The 19,370-nt window shown below is 43.2% G+C and overlaps 1 protein-coding gene and 1 long non-coding RNA gene across 2 annotated transcripts in view; one reads left to right on the plus strand and one right to left on the minus strand.

Moving 5' to 3' along the window:
• The window catches only part of GALNT15 (polypeptide N-acetylgalactosaminyltransferase 15), a 119,517-nt gene that overhangs the window by 71,147 nt on the left and 29,000 nt on the right, over positions 1 to 19,370 (plus strand). The window contains exon 6 of the mRNA XM_053714206.1: positions 1,080 to 1,262. Within this exon, the coding sequence (XP_053570181.1) occupies positions 1,080 to 1,262 (183 nt within the window). The remainder of the gene's footprint in view (positions 1 to 1,079; positions 1,263 to 19,370) is intronic.
• The window catches only part of LOC128660388 (uncharacterized), a 111,773-nt gene that overhangs the window by 3,383 nt on the left and 89,020 nt on the right, over positions 1 to 19,370 (minus strand). The window contains exon 2 of the long non-coding RNA XR_008402526.1: positions 1,042 to 1,181. This is a non-coding gene — a long non-coding RNA (uncharacterized LOC128660388). The remainder of the gene's footprint in view (positions 1 to 1,041; positions 1,182 to 19,370) is intronic.

Consider the following 19,370-nt stretch of genomic DNA (forward strand, 5'->3'; position numbering starts at 1 on the left):
TGCTCATGTTTAAAGGGACATAACATATTAGAGCTTTTTTTTTTTACATATGTAAGTATTTTATTATTGCATTATTGTTTTCATATAACACCTGCACAGGTTTTAAACACATAGTTAAAATCATCTCCACAGTAGCAATTCACTATTGGGAGCTAGCTGAATACATCTGGAGAGCCAATGACGAGGCATCTGTGTATGGCCATCAATCACCTGCTAGCTACCAGTTGTACATTACTGTTGCCGATAGAATGCACATTTGCTTTTTAACAAAGGATACAAAAAACAAAGTAAATTTAATAACCATGAATTAATTAAAAAGTGTCTTAAAACTGCATGCTCTATCTGAATCATTAAATTTTGACTTCATGTTCCTTTAAATGCTGATCAGTGATTGAAAATGATTGGTTACAGACTCTTTATAAGGACAAATATACTAGCCTGTTCAAAAGTATCATTAATGCTTGTGTAAAAAAATATATAAAGCAGTATATTGATAGTGAGCATCTCTCTTGTCTCTTCAGTTTTACCACTTCCAATTTGTTATTCTATTCAGTTATTGTGGGAACTCATCTCTACATTATTTAGTGAATTACCTACATTGAATAACATGACACACTGGGCTCTATTTAACAAGCTCTGTATGGAGCTTGATGGCCTCTGTTTCTGGGGAGTCTTCAGACTCGCCAGAAACAGCAGTTATGGAGCAGCTGTCACAAAGACCGCTGCTCCATAACCTGTCCGCCTGCTCTGAGCAGGCGGACACACATCGCCACAGTACAACCCGATCGAGTACGATCGGGTTGATTGACACCCCCCTGCTGGCGGCCCATTGGCCGCGAGTCTGCAGGGGGCGGCGTTGCACCAGCAGCTCTTGTGAGCTGCTGGTGCAATGCTGAATACGGCGAGCGTATTGCTCGCCGTATTCAGTGAGGTCTGGCGGATCTGATCCGCAGTGTCGGATCAGGTCCGCCAGACTATTAAATATGCCCCACTGTCTTTAAACTATCAAGTCTAATATAAAGGTATAGAAGCCAAGATTACTTGCAATTACTGAGCTTCTATACTGGTCCTTTTTGCAGGTTTGGCTCTGTGGAGGTTTAGTTGAAATTGTTCCATGTTCACGTGTTGGCCATGTGTATCGCAATCAGGGAACATATACTTCACTTCATTATGAAGCAGAACTGAGGAACAAGATACGAATTGCTGAAGTATGGATGGATTCATATAAGTACATGTTCTACAAACACAATGAAAAAGCTTTGGTAAGAGGAAGATTATGACTTATTGATAAATGTCTAAAGAATAATGACTTTTTCTTTGAATATCTTTATGAAAATAAAGGACAAGACAAATTTATTTATGAGAGCTACTCACTCAGTTAAAGGATTATTAAATTAAGTAGAATTTCCTAATTAAAAATGGCATAACAAAAAGACAATGCAATATCACTTATTCTGAATCTTAAACAAGCAGTGCATTTTTTCTAACAAATTTAAAAATTTCTAGTTCCCGGTATCATGTGGCAGCCATCAGCCAATCACAGGCATATGTGTTTACACTCCTGAATTCTTGCACATGCTCAGTAGGAGCTGGTACCTCATAAAGTGTGCATATATAAAGTTTGTACACAATTTGATAATGGAAATAAATTGAAAAGTCTCTTAAAATTGCATGTACTTTCTGAATTAATTTTGACTTTAGTGTCCCTTTTAAGGATTCATTTAAATATTAGGGATCAAAAATATTATTGAAGAGGAAGTACTTTCCCCACAAATAAATGTTGTCACTTTCAATTGCATCCACATTGAGGTTGAAAATAAAATGTCACAGCCATAATAATTTTAATGCATGTTATATCTCTAAATTAAGTACCTTGCAAATTAAATAATTACCCGTTTCCACTGATCTCATAGCTAGATGATCATATAACCAATAATTTGAATGAATAGACTCTAATCTCAAGTTAAAGGGACATTAAAGACATTTCAGAAAGAAAATACAATTTTGAATAAAATTCCAATTTACTTCTATAATCTAATTTACTTTATTCTTTAGATATCCTTTGTTGAAGAAATAGCAATGTACATGGGTGAGCCAATCACACAAGGCACATATGTGCAGCCACCAATCAGCAGCTGCTGAGCCTATCTAGATATGCTTTTCAGCAAAGGATATCAAGAGAATCAAGCACATAAGATAATAGTAAAAGTAAAATTAGAAAGTTGTTTAAAACTTCTTGCTCTTTCTAAAACATGAAAGCATTTTTTTTTGTTTCATGTCCCTTTAAGACTTATACCAAGAGCTCTTTCTCCAGACACATATAAAAACTAGAGGTGGTGGTAGAAGTATTTGCCCTCATTTGCCACACCCTACTAATGCACTATTTGTTTTTTCTAATGCTAGAAGTTCCAGTCATTATTATTATTTTTTATTTCTAAAGCACCAACATTTTACACAGCACCATACAAAAGCACCTTACAATCATGAGGGTACAATACAATAAAAACGTACATTGTATAAGACTATACAAGGTACGTTACTACACTTACATTGACAAACCCTTGATCACAATCAGATGTAGATGTACTTTTATACAAGGTGAGCTACAGTAGAGAGGCTCTCAAGCTTACAATGTAAAGGAAGTACATGGTGAGGTTGAGGGAGACATCTTAAAGTAAGTTGCATGTGTCCTTGAACAGATATGTTTTTAAAGGGACATTAAACACTACATAAATAACTGCTTAAATGATGTATTCAGAGCAAAGATTGGCCTAAGAATGATTTGTACATGTATTTTTAAAATTTATATTAGTTGTTTAACCCTTTGAGTGCTAAGCACTTTCCCACCTGGGTGCTAAGGTTTATTTAAAGGGTTTTTTATTTTATATTTTAAAAACTATTTTTTTTTTTTACTTTTTTTTAATTTATTTCAGATCCTTGGGGGTCTGTAGCTGCTTAGATGCCTGAGATACAGGCTTCTAAGCAGTATGCCCCATGCTCCTTTATTTAACATTGTTTATGTTAAATAAAGTTGCGCGGTGATGTCATCACTTATTGCGCGTGACGTCACCACGCAAAACGGGAAGCCCCGGCGATGCCTGTCATTATGCAGCACCCATCGCCGGGGTAGGAACGGGTGGGAGCCCCCAGATCTCCCTCAAGTTGGGAGAGTGCTAGTGACGGCTCTGAGCCGTCATTAGCACCAGAGTGGGAAACTCTGTGACGGCTCAGAGCCGCCATTAGCACTCAAGGGGTTAAATATTGAAAAAATAATAGTAACATTCTAATATCCATAAAGCAATGGGCACTGCCATATTGTAACTTAGGTTACCTTTTCAGCTGAGGCCAATTAGGAATGGTTATAAATGGCTTACTAGAGTGTGCAACCAATGACTGTGTGGAATTAAGCTGTATCTGAACTTCCATGTTTAACATGAATTGGAAAACCCACAATATTCAGAATCAAATTACAGGAAAGGAGAACAAAATAAATAATGAAAGTATATTGCAAAGTTGTTTTACTACATGCAATTAAATAATTTATATTAATATCTTGAGGTGTTTAATGTCCCTTTAAGAAACACAAAGTTTTTGAGACTAAAGAAAAGTCTGACTGAGTGAGGCAAGGGGTTCCATATGATGTAATGTGTAATGTGTTATGTAGTAATGAGAAATGAGAAGTAGGTGTTTTGCAGAGCAGAGGGGTTGGGCTGGGGAGTATTTGTAGACAAGGGTAGAGATATGAGGGTGCAGTGTTGGTAAAGGCCTTGTATGTTGGGGTCAGAATTTAACCCCTTAACGACCAAGGACGTGCAGGGTACGTCCTCAAAAAAAAAGGCAGTTAATGCCTGAGAACGTACCCTGCACGTCCTCGGTGTGGAAAGCAGCTGGAAGCGATCCTGCTCGCTTCCAGCGGCTTTCCGGTTATTGCAGTGATGCCTCGATATGGAGGCATCCTGCAATAACCCTGCATGGCCATCCGATGCAGAGAGAGCCACTCTGTGGCCCTCTCTGCACCGGACATCGGTGGCCGGTAACGTTGGTGGGTGGGAGCTGACTTGGGAGGCGGGTGGGCGGCCATCGATGGGCCGTATAAGGTGGAGGGGGGCGGGATCGGGGCCGGAGCTGACGGGGGCGCGCACGGGCGCGCGCGCGTGCACAGAGGGTGGCGGGCGGGCGCGTGCACGGGGCGGGAGCGGGTGGGAACCGCTATACTACAGAAAATGAGATTGTAACTGTGGGGGAAAAGGGAAAAATTTAAAAAATAAACTTCAGTAAAAGGGATCTTGGAGGGGTGGGGGGTTGTTCTTGGGTGTGGGGGGAGCTACACTACAGAAAAAGGGATTTTTCTTAAAAAAAAGCACATTTTTGTTCTAAACTGGGTACTGGCAGACAGCTGCCAGTACCCAAGATGGCGCCCATTAAGGCAGAGGGGGAGGGTTAGAGAGCTGTTTGGTGGGGGATCTGTGAGGTTGGGGGCTAAGGGGGGATCCTACACAGCAGCATATGTAAATATGCTAAAAAAAAAACTCAAAAAAGCCCAAATATACCTTTTATTTTAGTACTGGCAGAGTTTCTGCCAGTACTTAAGATGGCGGGGACAATTGTGGGGTGGGGGAGGGAAGAGAGCTATTTGGGAGGCATCAGGGGGTCTGATGTTTCAGGTGGGAGGCTGAGCTCTACACTAAAGCTAAAATTAACCCTGCAAGTTCCCTACAAGCTACATAATTAACCCCTTCACTGCTAGACATAATACACGCGTGATGCGCAGCAGCATTTAGCGGCCTTCTAATTACCAAAAAGCATCGCCAAAGCCATATATGTCTGCTATTTCTGAACAAAGGGGATCCCAGAGAAACATTTACAACCATTTGTGCCATAATTGCATAAGCTGTTTGTAAATGATTTCAGTGAGAAACCTAAAATTGTGAAAAGTTAACGTTTTTTTTTTATTTGATTGCATTTGGCGGTGAAATGGTGGCATGAAATATACCAAAATGGGCCTAGATCAATAGTTGGGGTTGTCTACTACACTACACTAAAGCTAAAATTACCCCAAAATGCTCCCTACATGCTCCCTAATTAACCCCTTCATTGCTGGGCATAATACACGTGTGGTGCGCAGTGGCATTTAGCGGCCTTCTAATTACCAAAAAGCAATGCTAAAGCCATATATGTCTGCTATTTCTGAACAAAGGGGATCCCAGAGAAGAATTTACAACCATTTATGCCATAATTGCACAAGCGGTTTGCAAATAATTTCAGTGAGAAACCAAAAGTTTGTAAAAAATTTGTAAAAAAGTGAACGATTTTTTGTATTTGATCGCATTTGGCGGTAAAATGGTGGCATGAAATATACCAAAATGGGCCTAGATCAATACTTTGGGTTGTCTACTAAAAAAAAAAATATACATGTCAATGGATATTCAGAGATTCCTGAAAGATATTAGTGTTCTAATGTAACTAGCACTAATTTTGAAAAAAAAATGGTTTGGAAATAGCAAAGTGCTACTTGTATTTATGGCCCTATATGTTACAAAAAAAGCAAAGAACATGTAAACATTTGGTATTTCTAAACTCAGGATAAAATTTTGAAACTATTTAGCATGGGTGTTTTTTGGTGGTTGTAGATATGTAACAGATTTTGGGGGTCAAAGTTAGAAAAAATGTGTTTTTTTCGATTTTTTCCTCATATTTTATATTTTTTTTTATAGTAAATGATAAGATATGATGAAAATAATGGTATCTTTAGAAAGTCCATTTAATGGCGAGAAAAACGGTATATAATATGTGTGGGTACAGTAAATGAGTAAGAGGAAAATTACAGCTAAACACAAACACTGCAGAAATGTAAAAATAGCCTTGGTCCCAAACGGACAGAAAATGGAAAAGTGCTGTGGTCATTAAGGGGTTAAAAATGTATTTTTGAGGCTAAGGGAAGCCAGTAGAGGTGTTGGCAAAGAGATGCAGCAGATATGGAGCGATAATTATAGTGATGGTAAATGCTAGCATTTTAAAACGGATTTAAAGCTACAAATAAATGGAATTTTCAGTCATAAAGTATAAAATACCTCATGCAGAAAGTTCCTTATTTGCCTGCAGCATATGTCATGCTGAGCACCTCAGGCCTTCCACGAAAGAATGCAATTTTACAATGAGGTGACGTTTCCACTTATTAGCCAATAGCTGTGTGGCCCAGTTGGCATTATGCTGTATGGCTAGCACGCTATTGGCTATTAGCAACTCATTGATAAAATAGCATTCTGCTATGGGAGGCCTGAGGCATTCAGCGTGGCATACGCTGTAGGCAAATAAAGGAACTTTCAGCATTAAGTATAAATAAAGGAACTTTCAGCATTAAGTATTTTATATTTCATGACTGAAAGTCCCCTGAAAGTCCCCTTTATTTATAGCACTGGTAAATCCTAGTGTTTCAAAAACGCTAGGATTTACCATCACTTTAAAGGATTACTTTCTGTTATAATTTTTAAGCTAAACAACTAACATATTAAAGTTAATAAACATTAATTAAAACCTACTGACCTATATTTTCTCCAAAACTAAGTTTCATAACGTTCTAAAAGTTATATCTTTTATTCGCCGATGATGTCACGTTATCCTGCCCACTATTTTCAGCACTGAGTGTTCAAAATACTTAAACCAATAACTTTGTGTTTAAAGCGCCATTTTGAAACCTAGGTATTGTACACGGATTGGTACAGAGCAAAGGATACCCACGGAGTGGGTTTGGAAAACAATTAAATTTGCAGACAAGATTTCTGATATACGGTAGAGATATGTTAATGAAATGCTATTGATAAAAAGCGTATTTGGGGTAGTTAGTTAGTAACAGGTATAGAACATATTTACTTACAGTGGCCCTTTAAGGAAAATAAACCTTGCACAGATTTGCAATAGTCAAGGTGGAAAATGATAAGGGAGTGGATAAGAATATTAGTTGTGTATTCAGTGAGGAAGTGACAAATTTTAGAGATGTTTTAAAGGCGGAAGTGCAGCAGTTAGCTATGGATTCAATGTGGGGAGCAAAAGAAAGTTCTGAGACAAGTGGACAAGTGTGACACCAGGCTGGGGGTAGAGGTGATGACAGAGTTGTTAGATTTGGGGAACGAGGAAGTTGGTAGAGGGAGGAAAAAGAAGGAGTTACGTTTTAGACAGGTTCAGCTTTAGGTGGTGAGAAGCCATCCAGGATGAGATATTAGCTAGGCACCTGGTGACACAAGTCAGCATAGAGGAGGAAATGTCTGGTGCAGAAAGATAAATTTGGGTGTCGTCAGCATAAAGATGATACTGAAACCCACAGGACTTGATTTTTGAGCATAGAGATGATTTGTAGACTGAGAAAAAAGGGGACATAAGACTGAGCCTTGAGGTACCCCAACAGAGCAGGGAAGAGGGGAGGAAGAGGAGCCAGAGAAGGAAACGCTGAAGGTACGGTTAGAAAAGGTAGGAAGAAATACCCAAGGATTGAAGGGTCTGGAGCAGCAGTTGATGGTTAACAGTATCAAAGGCTGCAGAGAGGTCTAAAAGGATTAGCATGCAGTAATGACCTTTAGACTTGGCAGTAAGCAGGTCATTGTCACCTTGGTGATGGCAGTTTCGGTAGAGTGTTGGGGGTGGAAGGCAAATTGCAAAGGGTCAAGAAGATGGTTAGATGATAGAAAGTGGGATAAGTGTTTATAAACAATCCGCTCAAGAAGTTTAGAGGTTAGGGGAAGAAGAGCGATTGGGCAATAGTTGCAAGGAGATGCTGGATCGAGTAAAGGTTTTTTAATATAGGTATTATTATAACATGTTTAAGGGATAATGGAAATGTACCAGATTTAAGAGAGAGGTTGAATAAATGTGCGAGGATGTGTGTAAGAGTAGGGCAAAGGGTAGGTAGCCGTTTTGAGGGAATATGATAAAGGGGACAGGTAGTAAGAGGGGAAGATGAAAGGAGAGCAGAAACCTCCTCCTCTGTAACAGGAGTGAAAGTGCTGAGTTTTGCAGCAGGCTGAGATTGAAAGTTTGCAGTGATTTGTGAGGAGTCGGTATTGTAGTGCAGGGAGGTTATTTCATGTCGGATGGAGTCAATTTTGGTTTTGAAATGGATAGAAAAGTAATGTGCTGTGAGAGAAGTGGTAATGGGAGGATAGGGAGGGCACAGGAAAGTTTTGTTTCGAGAGGTTGAGATGGGATAAGGAGTGCAGCATACTGTAGCCTTTGCTAGGGGCGAGGCGTCTACTTCCCTGCCAGGGGTTGTGCTAGGTCCGGATGCAAGCGGCGCTGACCTCATTGCCGCACGCTCCTCTCTCCCTGATAACGGTCCGGACGCCTGTGGTGGGAATCCTGTCCCTATTTAAGTCCTGTCACAACGATCTATCACTGCCCAAGTATAGGTGTTACTTTGTGTACTCCTGGGTGTGATAGATCGTTGTTTCAATTGGCCTATTCGTGTATGAACCCTGCCTGTCTGACTACTCTGCCTGTTTAACCCCTAAATTGCTGGATTGATTACTGCTGCTGAACTCTGCTTGCCTGACAACTCTGCCTGTATAACCCCTAAATTGCTGGATTGATTACTGCTGCTGAACTCTGCTTGTCTGACTACTCTGCTTATTAACCCCTGTTGTTCTGAATTGCCTCTTTGTTGCTGAACCCTGCCTGCCTGACCATTCTAGTGGTGTGCCCTTGGACTGTTTTACCATTGCCAAACCCTGCCTGCCTGACCATTCTAGTGGTTTGCCCTTGGACTGCTTTACTGTTGTCAAACCCTGCCTGCCTGACCATTCTAGTGGTTTGCCCTTGGATTGCTTTACTGTTGCCAATCCCTGCCTGTCTGACCATTCTAGTGCCTTGGACTGCTCTGCCGTTGCCGCTGGCGACCGTCCTGCCTGTGGTGAGTGCCGCCTTCCTCATATTACTAACTTTCTCTGCTCTGGGATATTCCCTATCATTCCGGCTCAACGCCGGGATAACAAGACTACTGGCCGAGTTCGGTCTGATAGAGGAGTATCCCACAAGTATTACATTATACTTGGGCCATGAAGCCAGATGAGGTGGCACAAGCTGTTTATCTTCAGGGACAGATGTTGGGAACCCATACCACACAGTTGCAGAATATGGATTCCAAGCTAGAGGCTATTACCGCTCAACTCTCCTTACTAGTTACAGCGAGGAATACCGCTCCTGTTGTCTCACCGCCAGTCCCTACTCCTAGTACTGCAACTTCTTCCTCTGCTTCTGGAAGTATAGCCCGGATACCTTTGCCTGACAAGTATGAAAGTACTACTGATTGCAGGGTTTTCTTAACCAATGCAGGCTGCACTTCCGCAATGATCCTCACACCTTTCAGTCTCACCAGTCAAGGGTCACCTTTATCATTTCTTTACTGAAAGACAAGGCCCTAGCCTGGGTCTCTCCCCTTTTGGAACAGAACGCTCCACTCCTGCATGATGCCGATGATTTTTTATTTCCGCATTATCTTCTGTGTTTTGGACTTTTGGCTGTACCTCTGCTGCAGAATTTTCTCTCCTGGACCTCCACCAGGGCAAAAGAACTGTGGCACAATTTGCCATTGAGTTTCGCACCTTGGCACTTGAAGCCACTTGGGATGGCAGTGCTCTCAAGGCAGCCTTTAGGAGGGGTCTGCATGAACGCATCTAAGATGAACTCACTTATTGTGATATTCCTTCTTCTTTGGATGACTTTATAAAGCTTTTTATCAGTCTGGACTCTCGCTTTAAGGAGAGACAAGCGAGAGAGACAGAACAAGGAGGGTCCTTCCCTCCCGTCCTCCTATTCGTCCGGTTTTGGCAGTATCCTCTACCCCCTCAGCAGCTCCAGTTTCTTCAGTGGAGGAACCCATGGATCTCTCCTCCTTCAAACCTTCAGAGTCTGAAAGACAGAGAGGAAGGAGATTGAGACTATGCTTTTATTGTGGAACCAACACCCACCAACTAAAGGACTGTGACATTTGGTCAGAAAAAGCCAATGCTTAGGGGATAACACAGGGGTACCTCTAAGCATAATCTCTACTAAATCCCCTCACTCCTCTCGGATCCTGGTACCTGTTACCCTTACCTTCCTTTAAAATACTGTCTCCACACAAGCCTTCATTGATTCAGGGGCAGCTGGAAACTTCCTGGATCACCTTTTCCTGATTCAAGCTGGTTTGCCTCTTTTGCAGAAAACACATAGTCTCAAAATAACTACTCTGGATGGCACCCCCTTTGGTTCAGGGTTGATCCATTTTAAGTCAGCACCCTTGACCCTTACTGTGGGAGTCCTTCATACCGAACAGCTACAGTTCGAGGTCATTCATTCCCCAGCACAGCCTGTCATCCTTGGTCTTCCTTGGCTTTGGGTACACAATCCACAGTTTGACTGGGCTGAGGAACAACAGGCCTCCTGGGGTACCTCCTGTTTCCACTCCTGCCTTGCTAAAGTCACTCCTCTGCTCCGCATCCCCATAGCCAGTATACAGACTCCTCCAAACCTTCCTTCAGTATACGCAGACTTTGCAGATGTATTTGAGAAAAAAGCAGCCAACGTGCTGCCACCCCACTGTCCTTATGACTGCAAGATCGACCTCTTTCCTGGAGCCCCACTTCCTAAAGGGTGGACTTATCCACTCTCCAAAGCTGAAACCAAATTCATGGAGGAGTACATCCAAGAGAACCTAGCTAAAGGTTTCATTTGCCCTTCCTCCTCTCCTGCTGGGGCAGGCTTCTTTTTCAGTCATTAAGAAGGATGGTGGGCTCAGACCCTGCATCGACTACAGGGCATTGAACAACATAACTATCAAGAATTGTTATCCTATTCCATTGATCACTGAACTGTATGACTCGCTCCAGGATGCTCGCTTTTTCACCAAGTTGGACTTACGTGGGGCATACAATCTGATACGTATATCTTTCCAGGCCACGAACGGAAGACCGCCTTCAACACAAGATCTGGGCATTACAAATACTTTTGTCAGGGTTTTTTTTTTCCTGTTTTGTTTGCCATGTGCTGCTGGCAGCTATTTTACTCACCTCTCTTGCTGACTATGGTGCATTGTGGGGGATGCTGCTCATTTCCTGCACTTCCTTTTATGGCCAGACTAGTGTGCATCAGCCGTGTGAGACAGGATGCAGTCTCAGAATTGTGATGTCATCACTTATTATTTAAAGGGCCTCTGTTCACTATGTTTTGCCTTGTCTCAGACCTGTTTGTGAGAGTTCCTGTGTATTACCTGGCTGCCTGACGTCCTTCCTGGTTCCTGATCCCTGGCTTGTTCCTGACTCTGCTGTTTTCCTTGTTCCTGATTCCAGCTCGTCTGACTATTCGCTTTGGTTCCTGACTCGGCTCGTCTGACTACCAGCTCTGGTTTTGACTCCTGGCTTGTTATTTGACTTGTGGACTTTTTATAATTTTTTGCTATTAATAAAGGTGTGATTATTTTTGCACTTTTCGTCTCTGATTCCTTGCATCCATGTGGTTTCTTCTCTAAGAAATTGTCTCCAGTGGAGTGCAATTATGAAATTGGCGACAGGGAATTACTGGCCATAATTTTGGCACTCAAGGAATGGAGGCATCTTCTCGAGGGTACTAGCGTGCCAGTGCTCACCTACTCCTGTTATACCTCCTAACCATATTTTGGCTACCATACATAGTAATTTGACTTCTCCCTTGGGGGAGGAGATCCTGGCTGCACAAACCAATGCACCTATTGAGAAACCCAGTGGTAAGTGTTTTGTTCCTGAGAATCTTCGAACTAAACTTTTGCACACTTACCACTATCCTAAAGCCGCAGGTCACCCAGACAATAACCAAATGATTTGGTCTGTCACTCGCCAATTCTGGTGGCCAGGTATTCGTTCTGATGCTGCTGCGTATGTTGCCTCCTGCTCAGTTTGTGCACAGAATAAGACTCCTCAACGTCTTCTTGTGGGTCTTCTTCAACCTATTGCTAATGGTGAGTGTCCTTGGACACATATTTCCAAGGACTTCATTGTCGAGCTCCCTGTTTCCAATGGCAATACTGTTATCCTTATGGTGGTTGACCGTTTTTCTAAAATGTCACATTGCATTCCCTTGATGAAGCTGCCTACAGCTCAGGAGCTTGCTTCAATTTTTGCCCGGGAGGTCTTCCGTTTACATGGGTTACCCAAGGAGATAGTGTCGGACTGGGGTAGCCAGTTTGTCTCCAGATTTTGGCGTTCCTTTTGTGCTCAAATGGGGATCCCACTTTCCTTTTCCTCTGCATATCACCCTCAATCCAATGGGACTGCGGAACGGTCTAATCAAGCTCTGGAACAGTTCCTCCATTGCTATGTCTCAGATCACCACAATAATTGGTCTGAACTGTTACCTTGGGCAGAGTTTGCTCGTAATAGTGCTATTAATGCTTCCTCCAAGTTATCCCTGTTCATGGCAAATTATGGGTTTCAACCATCATTGTTTCCTGATTCATTCATGTCTCAGGGTATTCCGGCTTTGGAGGAGCATCTCCGGCAACTCCGTTCAACGTGGGTGCAGATTCAGGATTGCCTTCATCGTTCTATGCAGCGCCAAAAGTTCCAGGCTGATCGTAGGCATCTGCCCGCACCTTCCTACCAGGTTGGTGAGAGAGTTTGGCTGTCCTCCCGCAACTTGAAGCTTCTTGTGCCTTCCAATAAATTGGTTCCCCGTTATGTTGGTCCTTTTCGAATACTCTGACGGGTTAATCCTGTGGCCTACGTTCTTGACCTTCCTCCTGCTATGCGCATCTCCAATGTTTTTCATGTCTCCCTCTTAAAACTATTGGTTTGTAATCGGTTTACCACTGTGTTGCCTCATCCCCATCCTATCTTTGTTGACAACCATGAGGAGTATGAGGTCAGCAGCATTATTGACTCTTGTATGTCCAGGGGACGTGTACAGTATTTGGTTCACTGGAGGGGCTACGGTCCGGAGGAACGTTCTTTGGTTCCCTCCTCTGATGTTCATGCTCCCGCCCTCCTCCGTGCCTTCCATGCCCGTTTCCCCAATAAGCCTTTTGTCTTCCCGCGGGGGAGGGTACTGTCAGGGTTTTTTCCCTGTTTTGTTTGCCATGTGCTGCTGGCAGCCATTTTACTCACCTCTCTTGCTGACTATGGTGCATTGTGGGGGATGCTGCTCATTTCCTGCACTTCCTTTTATGGCCAGACTGGTGTGCATCAGCCGTGTGAGACAGGATGCAGTCTCAGAATTGTGATGTTATCACTTATTATTTAAAGGGCCTCTGTTCAGTATGCTTTGCCTTTGCGTTGTCTCAGACCTGTTTGTGAGAGTTCCTGTGTATTATCTGGCTGCCTGACATCCTTCCTGGTTCCTGATCCCTGGCTTGTTCTTGACTCTGCTGTTTTCCTTGTTCCTGATTCCGGCTCGTCTGACTATTCGCTTTGGCTCCTGACTCGGCTCGTCTGACTACCAGTTCTGGTTTTGACTCCTGGCTTGTTATTTGACTTGTGGACTTTTTATTATTTTTTGCTATTAATATAGGTGTGATTATTTTTGCACTTCTCGTCTCAGTCTGATTCCTGGCGCCCTGACAACCTTGTAATGCCCTTTGGGCTGTGTAATGCCCCTGCAGTCTTGCAGGGATTTGTCAACAATATCTTTCGTGACCTCCTCAACTGCACTGTCATCGTCTATCTGGATGACATCCTTGTTTTCTCTTCCACTTCAGAGGAGCATCCTAAACATGAGACAATTCTTTGGTAGCCAAGCTAGAAACATTTGAGTTTGATCAAGTTCAGATCCAATTCCTTGGTTATGTTATCTCGAAGGAGGGTTTTGCCAAGGATCCTGCTAAACTCACCGCAGTTCTAGAATGGCCTCAACCTACTTCATTAAAGGAATTACAGAGGTTCTTTGGGTTCTCCAATTATTACCGCAAGTTTATAAAGAACTTTTCACAAACAGGCGCTCTTCTCACTGAATTGACAAAATGGAACAAAGACTGTAAACATTGGCCTCCTGAAGTCATAAATGCCTTCTCTTGTCTGAAAAAGGCTTTATGTTCTGCTCCTGTGCTCTGCCATCCTGATCCTGACCTACAGTTCACTTTAGAGGTTGAGGCCTCCGAGATAGGGACTGGAGCAGTTCTAACCCAAAGGAATCCTTTGACTTCCAAGTCACACCCTGTAGTCTTTTTCTCTAAATGCTTTACTCCTGCTGAGAGGAATTACGATGTGGGTAATCGTGAACTCTTAGCCATTAAGATGGCATTGACTGAATGGCGTCATTGGTTAGAGGGCACCGCCAATCCCATTCAGATTCTCACCGACCATAAGAATGTGACTTACCTAGAGACTGCTCATCGACTCAATCCTTGACAGGCCAGGTGGGCCTTGTTATTTTCCCGTTTTAACTTTGTGGTCTCTTATCCTTTTGGGACCAAGAACAAGAAGGCAGATGCCCTTTCCTGTGAGTTCCCTCACTCAAGTGACTCCTCTGAAGCTCCTATTGAACACATTATACCTCCCTCCTGTGTGTTTGCTCAACTAAATACCACCCTTCTGCAAATATTGCAATGTGCCCAGTCTAGTAAACCTCCTGGAGCCCCTGTGGCCTCCGATATCCTCTTTGTACCTATGAACCTACCCACCCCTGTACTATCCTGGGCTCATGATAATAAACTGTCAGGACATCCTGGTTTGACTAGGACTTTTAAGCGTCTTTCCCAACATGTATGGTGGCCTACTATGAAGTCTGATGCTCAGAATTATGTGAAAGCCTGCACAACTTGTGCTGCCAAACAAACTCCCCGATCCTTGCCACCTGGCTTGCTCCAACAATTGTTCATTCCCAAACAACCATGGACACACATACCAATGGATTTCGTTGTGGACCTTCCTCCTTTTGGCCACCATACAGTTGTCTGGTTTGTGGTGGATCGCTTTTCCAGACTGGCTCATTTTGTACCCCTGACCAAACTGCCTTCTGCCCAGGAATTGTCGTCTCTTTTTCTCTTGCATGTGGTACGACTTCATGGCATTCCTGTGAATATTGTTTCCAACAGAGGTCCACAGTTCATCTCTACCTTTTTGTCTTCTGGCTACCACCCTCAGAACAATGGACTAACAGAGAGTAAACCAGGATCTTGAAACCTACCTTAGAGCCTTTGTCAACGCTCGCCATACCAACTGGTCTGAGTTGTTACCCCTAGCTGAGCTGGCAAGAAACACTCATTGGCACTCTTCTCTTAGATCAGGGGTGTCCAAACTTTGCTCTCCAGAGGTTTTGGAACTACATTTCCCATGATGCTCAGCTAGATAAAATGCTGGCTGAGCATCATCGGAAATGTAGTTCCAAAACCTCTGGAGAGCAAAGTTTGGACACCCCTGTCTTAGATGTTCTCCATTTCAAGCCACAGCCAGGTATCAACCTCGTGTCTTCCCTCTTTCTGCTCAGTCCACTGGGGTTCCTGCTGCAGACCGACACGTCACTGGACTCACCACTCAATGGCAACATATTCGCTCTCAGCTACATTCAGCTGCCTCTATATATAAGAAGTTTGCTGATTGTCATAGACCTTCTGTACGTGCCATCCCAGTGGGTGAACGTGTTTGGATCTCTACTCGACATATTCGTCTACGTCAACCCTGTCACAAATTGGGGCCTAGGTTTATCGGCCCTTACAAAGTCCTGAAAAGACTGACTCCTGTTGCCTACAAAGTGGCCTTGCCCAAAACCCTGCACATACACCCAATCTTCAACATCTCACTACTCAAGCCTTACATCAAGAATAGATATACCCGGCTCCAAGCTCCTCCTCCTCCGCTCCTGGTCCGTGGTGACCCTGAATATGAGTTAGCTAAGATCCTGGACTCCAGATTTAGGCGCAGACAACTGCAGTATCTGATACATTGGAAGGGTTACTCTGTGGCAGATCGTTCCTGGGTTCCTGCCCGTGATGTGCATGCCCCTTCCTTGGTCTCCAGATTCCATGTTGCTCATCCTTGGAGGCCGACTCTGGTTCCCGGAGGAAACCCTTGAGAAGGGGGCTGTGTCATGCCACGACACTCTAGCCATTGCTAGGGGTGCTGCGCCTCCTTCCCTGCTCGTTGCCAGGGGTTGTGTCAGGTCCGAATGCGTGCGGCGGTGACGCAATCGCTGCACGTGCCTCTCTCCCTGATGCCGGTCCGGACACCTGTGGCGCAAATCCTGCGCCTATGTAAGTCCTGTCACAACGATCTATCACTGCCCAAGTATAGGTTTAATTTGTGTGCTCCTGGGTGTGATAGATCATTGTTTCAATTAGCCTATTCATGTATGAACCCTGCCTGTCTGACTACTCTGCTTGTTTAACCCCTAAATTGCTGGATTGATTACTGCTGCTGAACTCTACTTGTCTGACTACTCTGCCTGATTAACCCCTAAATTGCTGGATTGATTACTGCTGCTGAACTCTGCTTGTCTGACTACTCTGCTTATTAACCCCTGTTGTTCTGGATTGCCTCTTTGTTGCCGAACCCTGCCTGCCTGACTATTCTAGTGGTTTGCCCTTGGACTGCTTCCCTGTTGCCAAACCCTGCCTGCCTGACCATTCTAGATTGCTTTACTTTTGCTAAGCCCTGCCTTTCTGACCATTCTAGTGATTTGCCTTGGACTGCTCTGCTGTTGCCGCTGGGGACTGTCCTGCCTGTGGTGAGTGCCGCCTTTCTCATCTTACTAACTTTCTCTGCTCTGGGAGATTCCCTATCATTCTGGCTCGATGCCGGGATAACAAGACTACTGGCCGAGTTCGGTCTGATAGTGGAGTATTTTCAAGTATTACACATACATTTGTAATGCAAGAAGTCAGCAAAGGAGTGCTGTTCTGCAGTGTGGTGCATTTTTCAAATAGTGTGTCAGATGTGTGTGTCAAGTTTGGGTGTGTTTCTGTTGGGTGCGAGCTATGGAAGGAGGGGCTATTTTGCCAAGGGCAGAGGTCAGAATGGAATTATGCGGAGAGATACATTCTTTGGGACAGGAAAAGGAAGAGATTGCACAGAGGAGGGGGTTTAGGCTGTGAGAGAGTATTTCTGTGTTTATGATGTCTATATTTCTACTGAGTCTATTTGAAGGGTTAGAAGAGTGGTGGGTGTGCAGTCGGTGTAGTGATACTGCATTTCAAGAGATGATGGTCAGAGAGTGGAAATGGATATTTGATAAACTTGAAAAACAGAACAATGGTGGATGAAGATTAGGTCAATTGAATGGCCTTCTTTGTGATTCAGGGAATTAGTGCACTGTGAGAGGCCAAATGATAAAGTGAGCTCCAGGAACTTCAAAATTCCAGGAGCACTAGGGTTATCAATGGGAATGTTGAAGTCCCCAAGAATAAGGGCAGGTGAGTTACAGGAGAGGAAATCAGGTAGCTATGAGGCAAAGTGGTCAAAGAAAAGTGTGGGTGATCCAGGGGGGTGATAAATGACAGCAACACAAACAGAGGAAATAGAATAAAAAATTGTATGGATTTCGAAGAGATTGTGAGGGAAGAAGTGCAAGGAGTGAGAAGAAGACCAAGACCACCTCCTTGTGTGTTGCCAGGCCTGGGTTTATGGCTGAAGTGCAGCCCCCTTAAGAAAGAGCAGCAGAAGAGGCTATGTCAGAGGAAGAGAGCCAGGTTTCCGTGAGGGCCAAGAGGTTAAAGGAGTGGAAGATGAACAAGTTATGGGTGGAGGTAAGTTGGTTGCATACAGAGCAAGAGTTCAATAGTGCACAAGTAATGGAGTGAATAACTTTGGGAGGCATGGGATAGAAATGAGGTTATGTGTATTAGATTTATTTGAGTTTCTCTAAGACAGGCCAGGGGCTTGCATAAGGAAGCCTTAGCGCACCTCAGCAGGGGGGCGCAGAGTTAGAGAGCGGCAATGATATTTAAAAAACAAAATTAGTGCACGAAACGAGTGAGTCAGACAGTCTGTTTCATGTGGCTTGCTTCAGGGATTTTGGTTCATATTTTCGATGTGATAGAAAGGCAACAGTAACTCAAATAACCATTCGTTACAACCAAGGTATGCGGAATTCCATCTCTGAATGCACAACATGTCGAACCTTGATGCAGATGGGCTACAGCAGCAGAAGACCACAACGGTTGCAACTCCTGTCAGCCAAGAACAAGAAACTGAGGCTACAATTCGCACAAGCTTACCAAAATTGGACAATAGAAGATTGGAAAAACGTTGCCTGGTCTGATGAGTCTCGATTTCAGCTGCGACATTCATATTGTAGGGTCAGAATTTGGCGTAAACAACATGAAAGCATGGATCTAGCCTGCCTTGTATCAATGGTTCAGGCTGGTGGTGGTGTAATGGTGTGGGTGATATTTTCTTGGCACACTTTGGGCCCCTTAGTACCAATTGAGCATTGTTTAAACGCCACGGCCTACCTGAGTATTGTTGCTGACCATGTCCATCCATTTATGACTACAGTGTACCCATCTTTCCTATTACTGAATATTCAATTAAAAAAGATTAAAAAAAAAAATCTACAGGAGAGTTTACATACATGCATGTTTCTGGCGAGCCTGCAGGCTTGCCAGAAACACGGCCCTCAAGCTCCACCCAGAGCTTGATAGATAGGCCCCTTTGAGTAAAATAGAGCATGCAATTTACTGATTGGTGGCTACACATATATTCCTCTTGTCATTGGTTCATCCAATGTGTTCAGCTAGCTCACAGTAGTGCATTGTCACTCATTTGATAAAGGATGCCAAGAGAATAAAGCAAATTTTTTAATAGAAGTACATTGGAAAGCTGTTTAAAAAATATATGCTCTATCTTAATCATTTAAGAAAAATATTGGGTCTCTTTAAAACAATACTTACATTGCATATACAGAGTGGTTCAGAAACCTGTGTCTGGCACATTACAAAGGTTTAGAAGGTACCGTAATATATATATATGATTTAGTGGTGAAAATTATTAGTCCCCCCCCCCCCCCAGTTTTGACTGTGGTATCTTATGTGCCCCCCTATATATTGTTCCTAGAGTCATCACTGTTGATAATAGAAGTAAAGTTGCTTAAAATTGTATGTTCTACCTTAATCATGAAAGAAAATTTTTGTGTTTCATGCCCCTTAAAGGGATACTGAACCCAAATGTTTTCTTTCGTGATTCAGATAGAGCATGACATTTTAAGCAACTTTCTAATATATTCCTATTATCAAATGTTCTTCATTCTCTTGGCATCCTTATTTGAAATGCAAGAATGGAAGTTTAAATGCCGGCCCATTTTTGGTGAACAACCTGGGTTGTTCTTGCTGATTGGTGGATTAATTCATCCACCAATAAAAAAGTGCTGTCCAAAGTCTGAACCAATAAAAAATCTTAGATGTCTTCTTTTTCAAATAAAGCTAGCAAGAGAATGAAGAAAAA

The sequence above is a fragment of the Bombina bombina genome, chromosome 5 (assembly GCF_027579735.1).
Source record: "Bombina bombina isolate aBomBom1 chromosome 5, aBomBom1.pri, whole genome shotgun sequence".
NCBI lineage: Eukaryota > Metazoa > Chordata > Amphibia > Anura > Bombinatoridae > Bombina > Bombina bombina.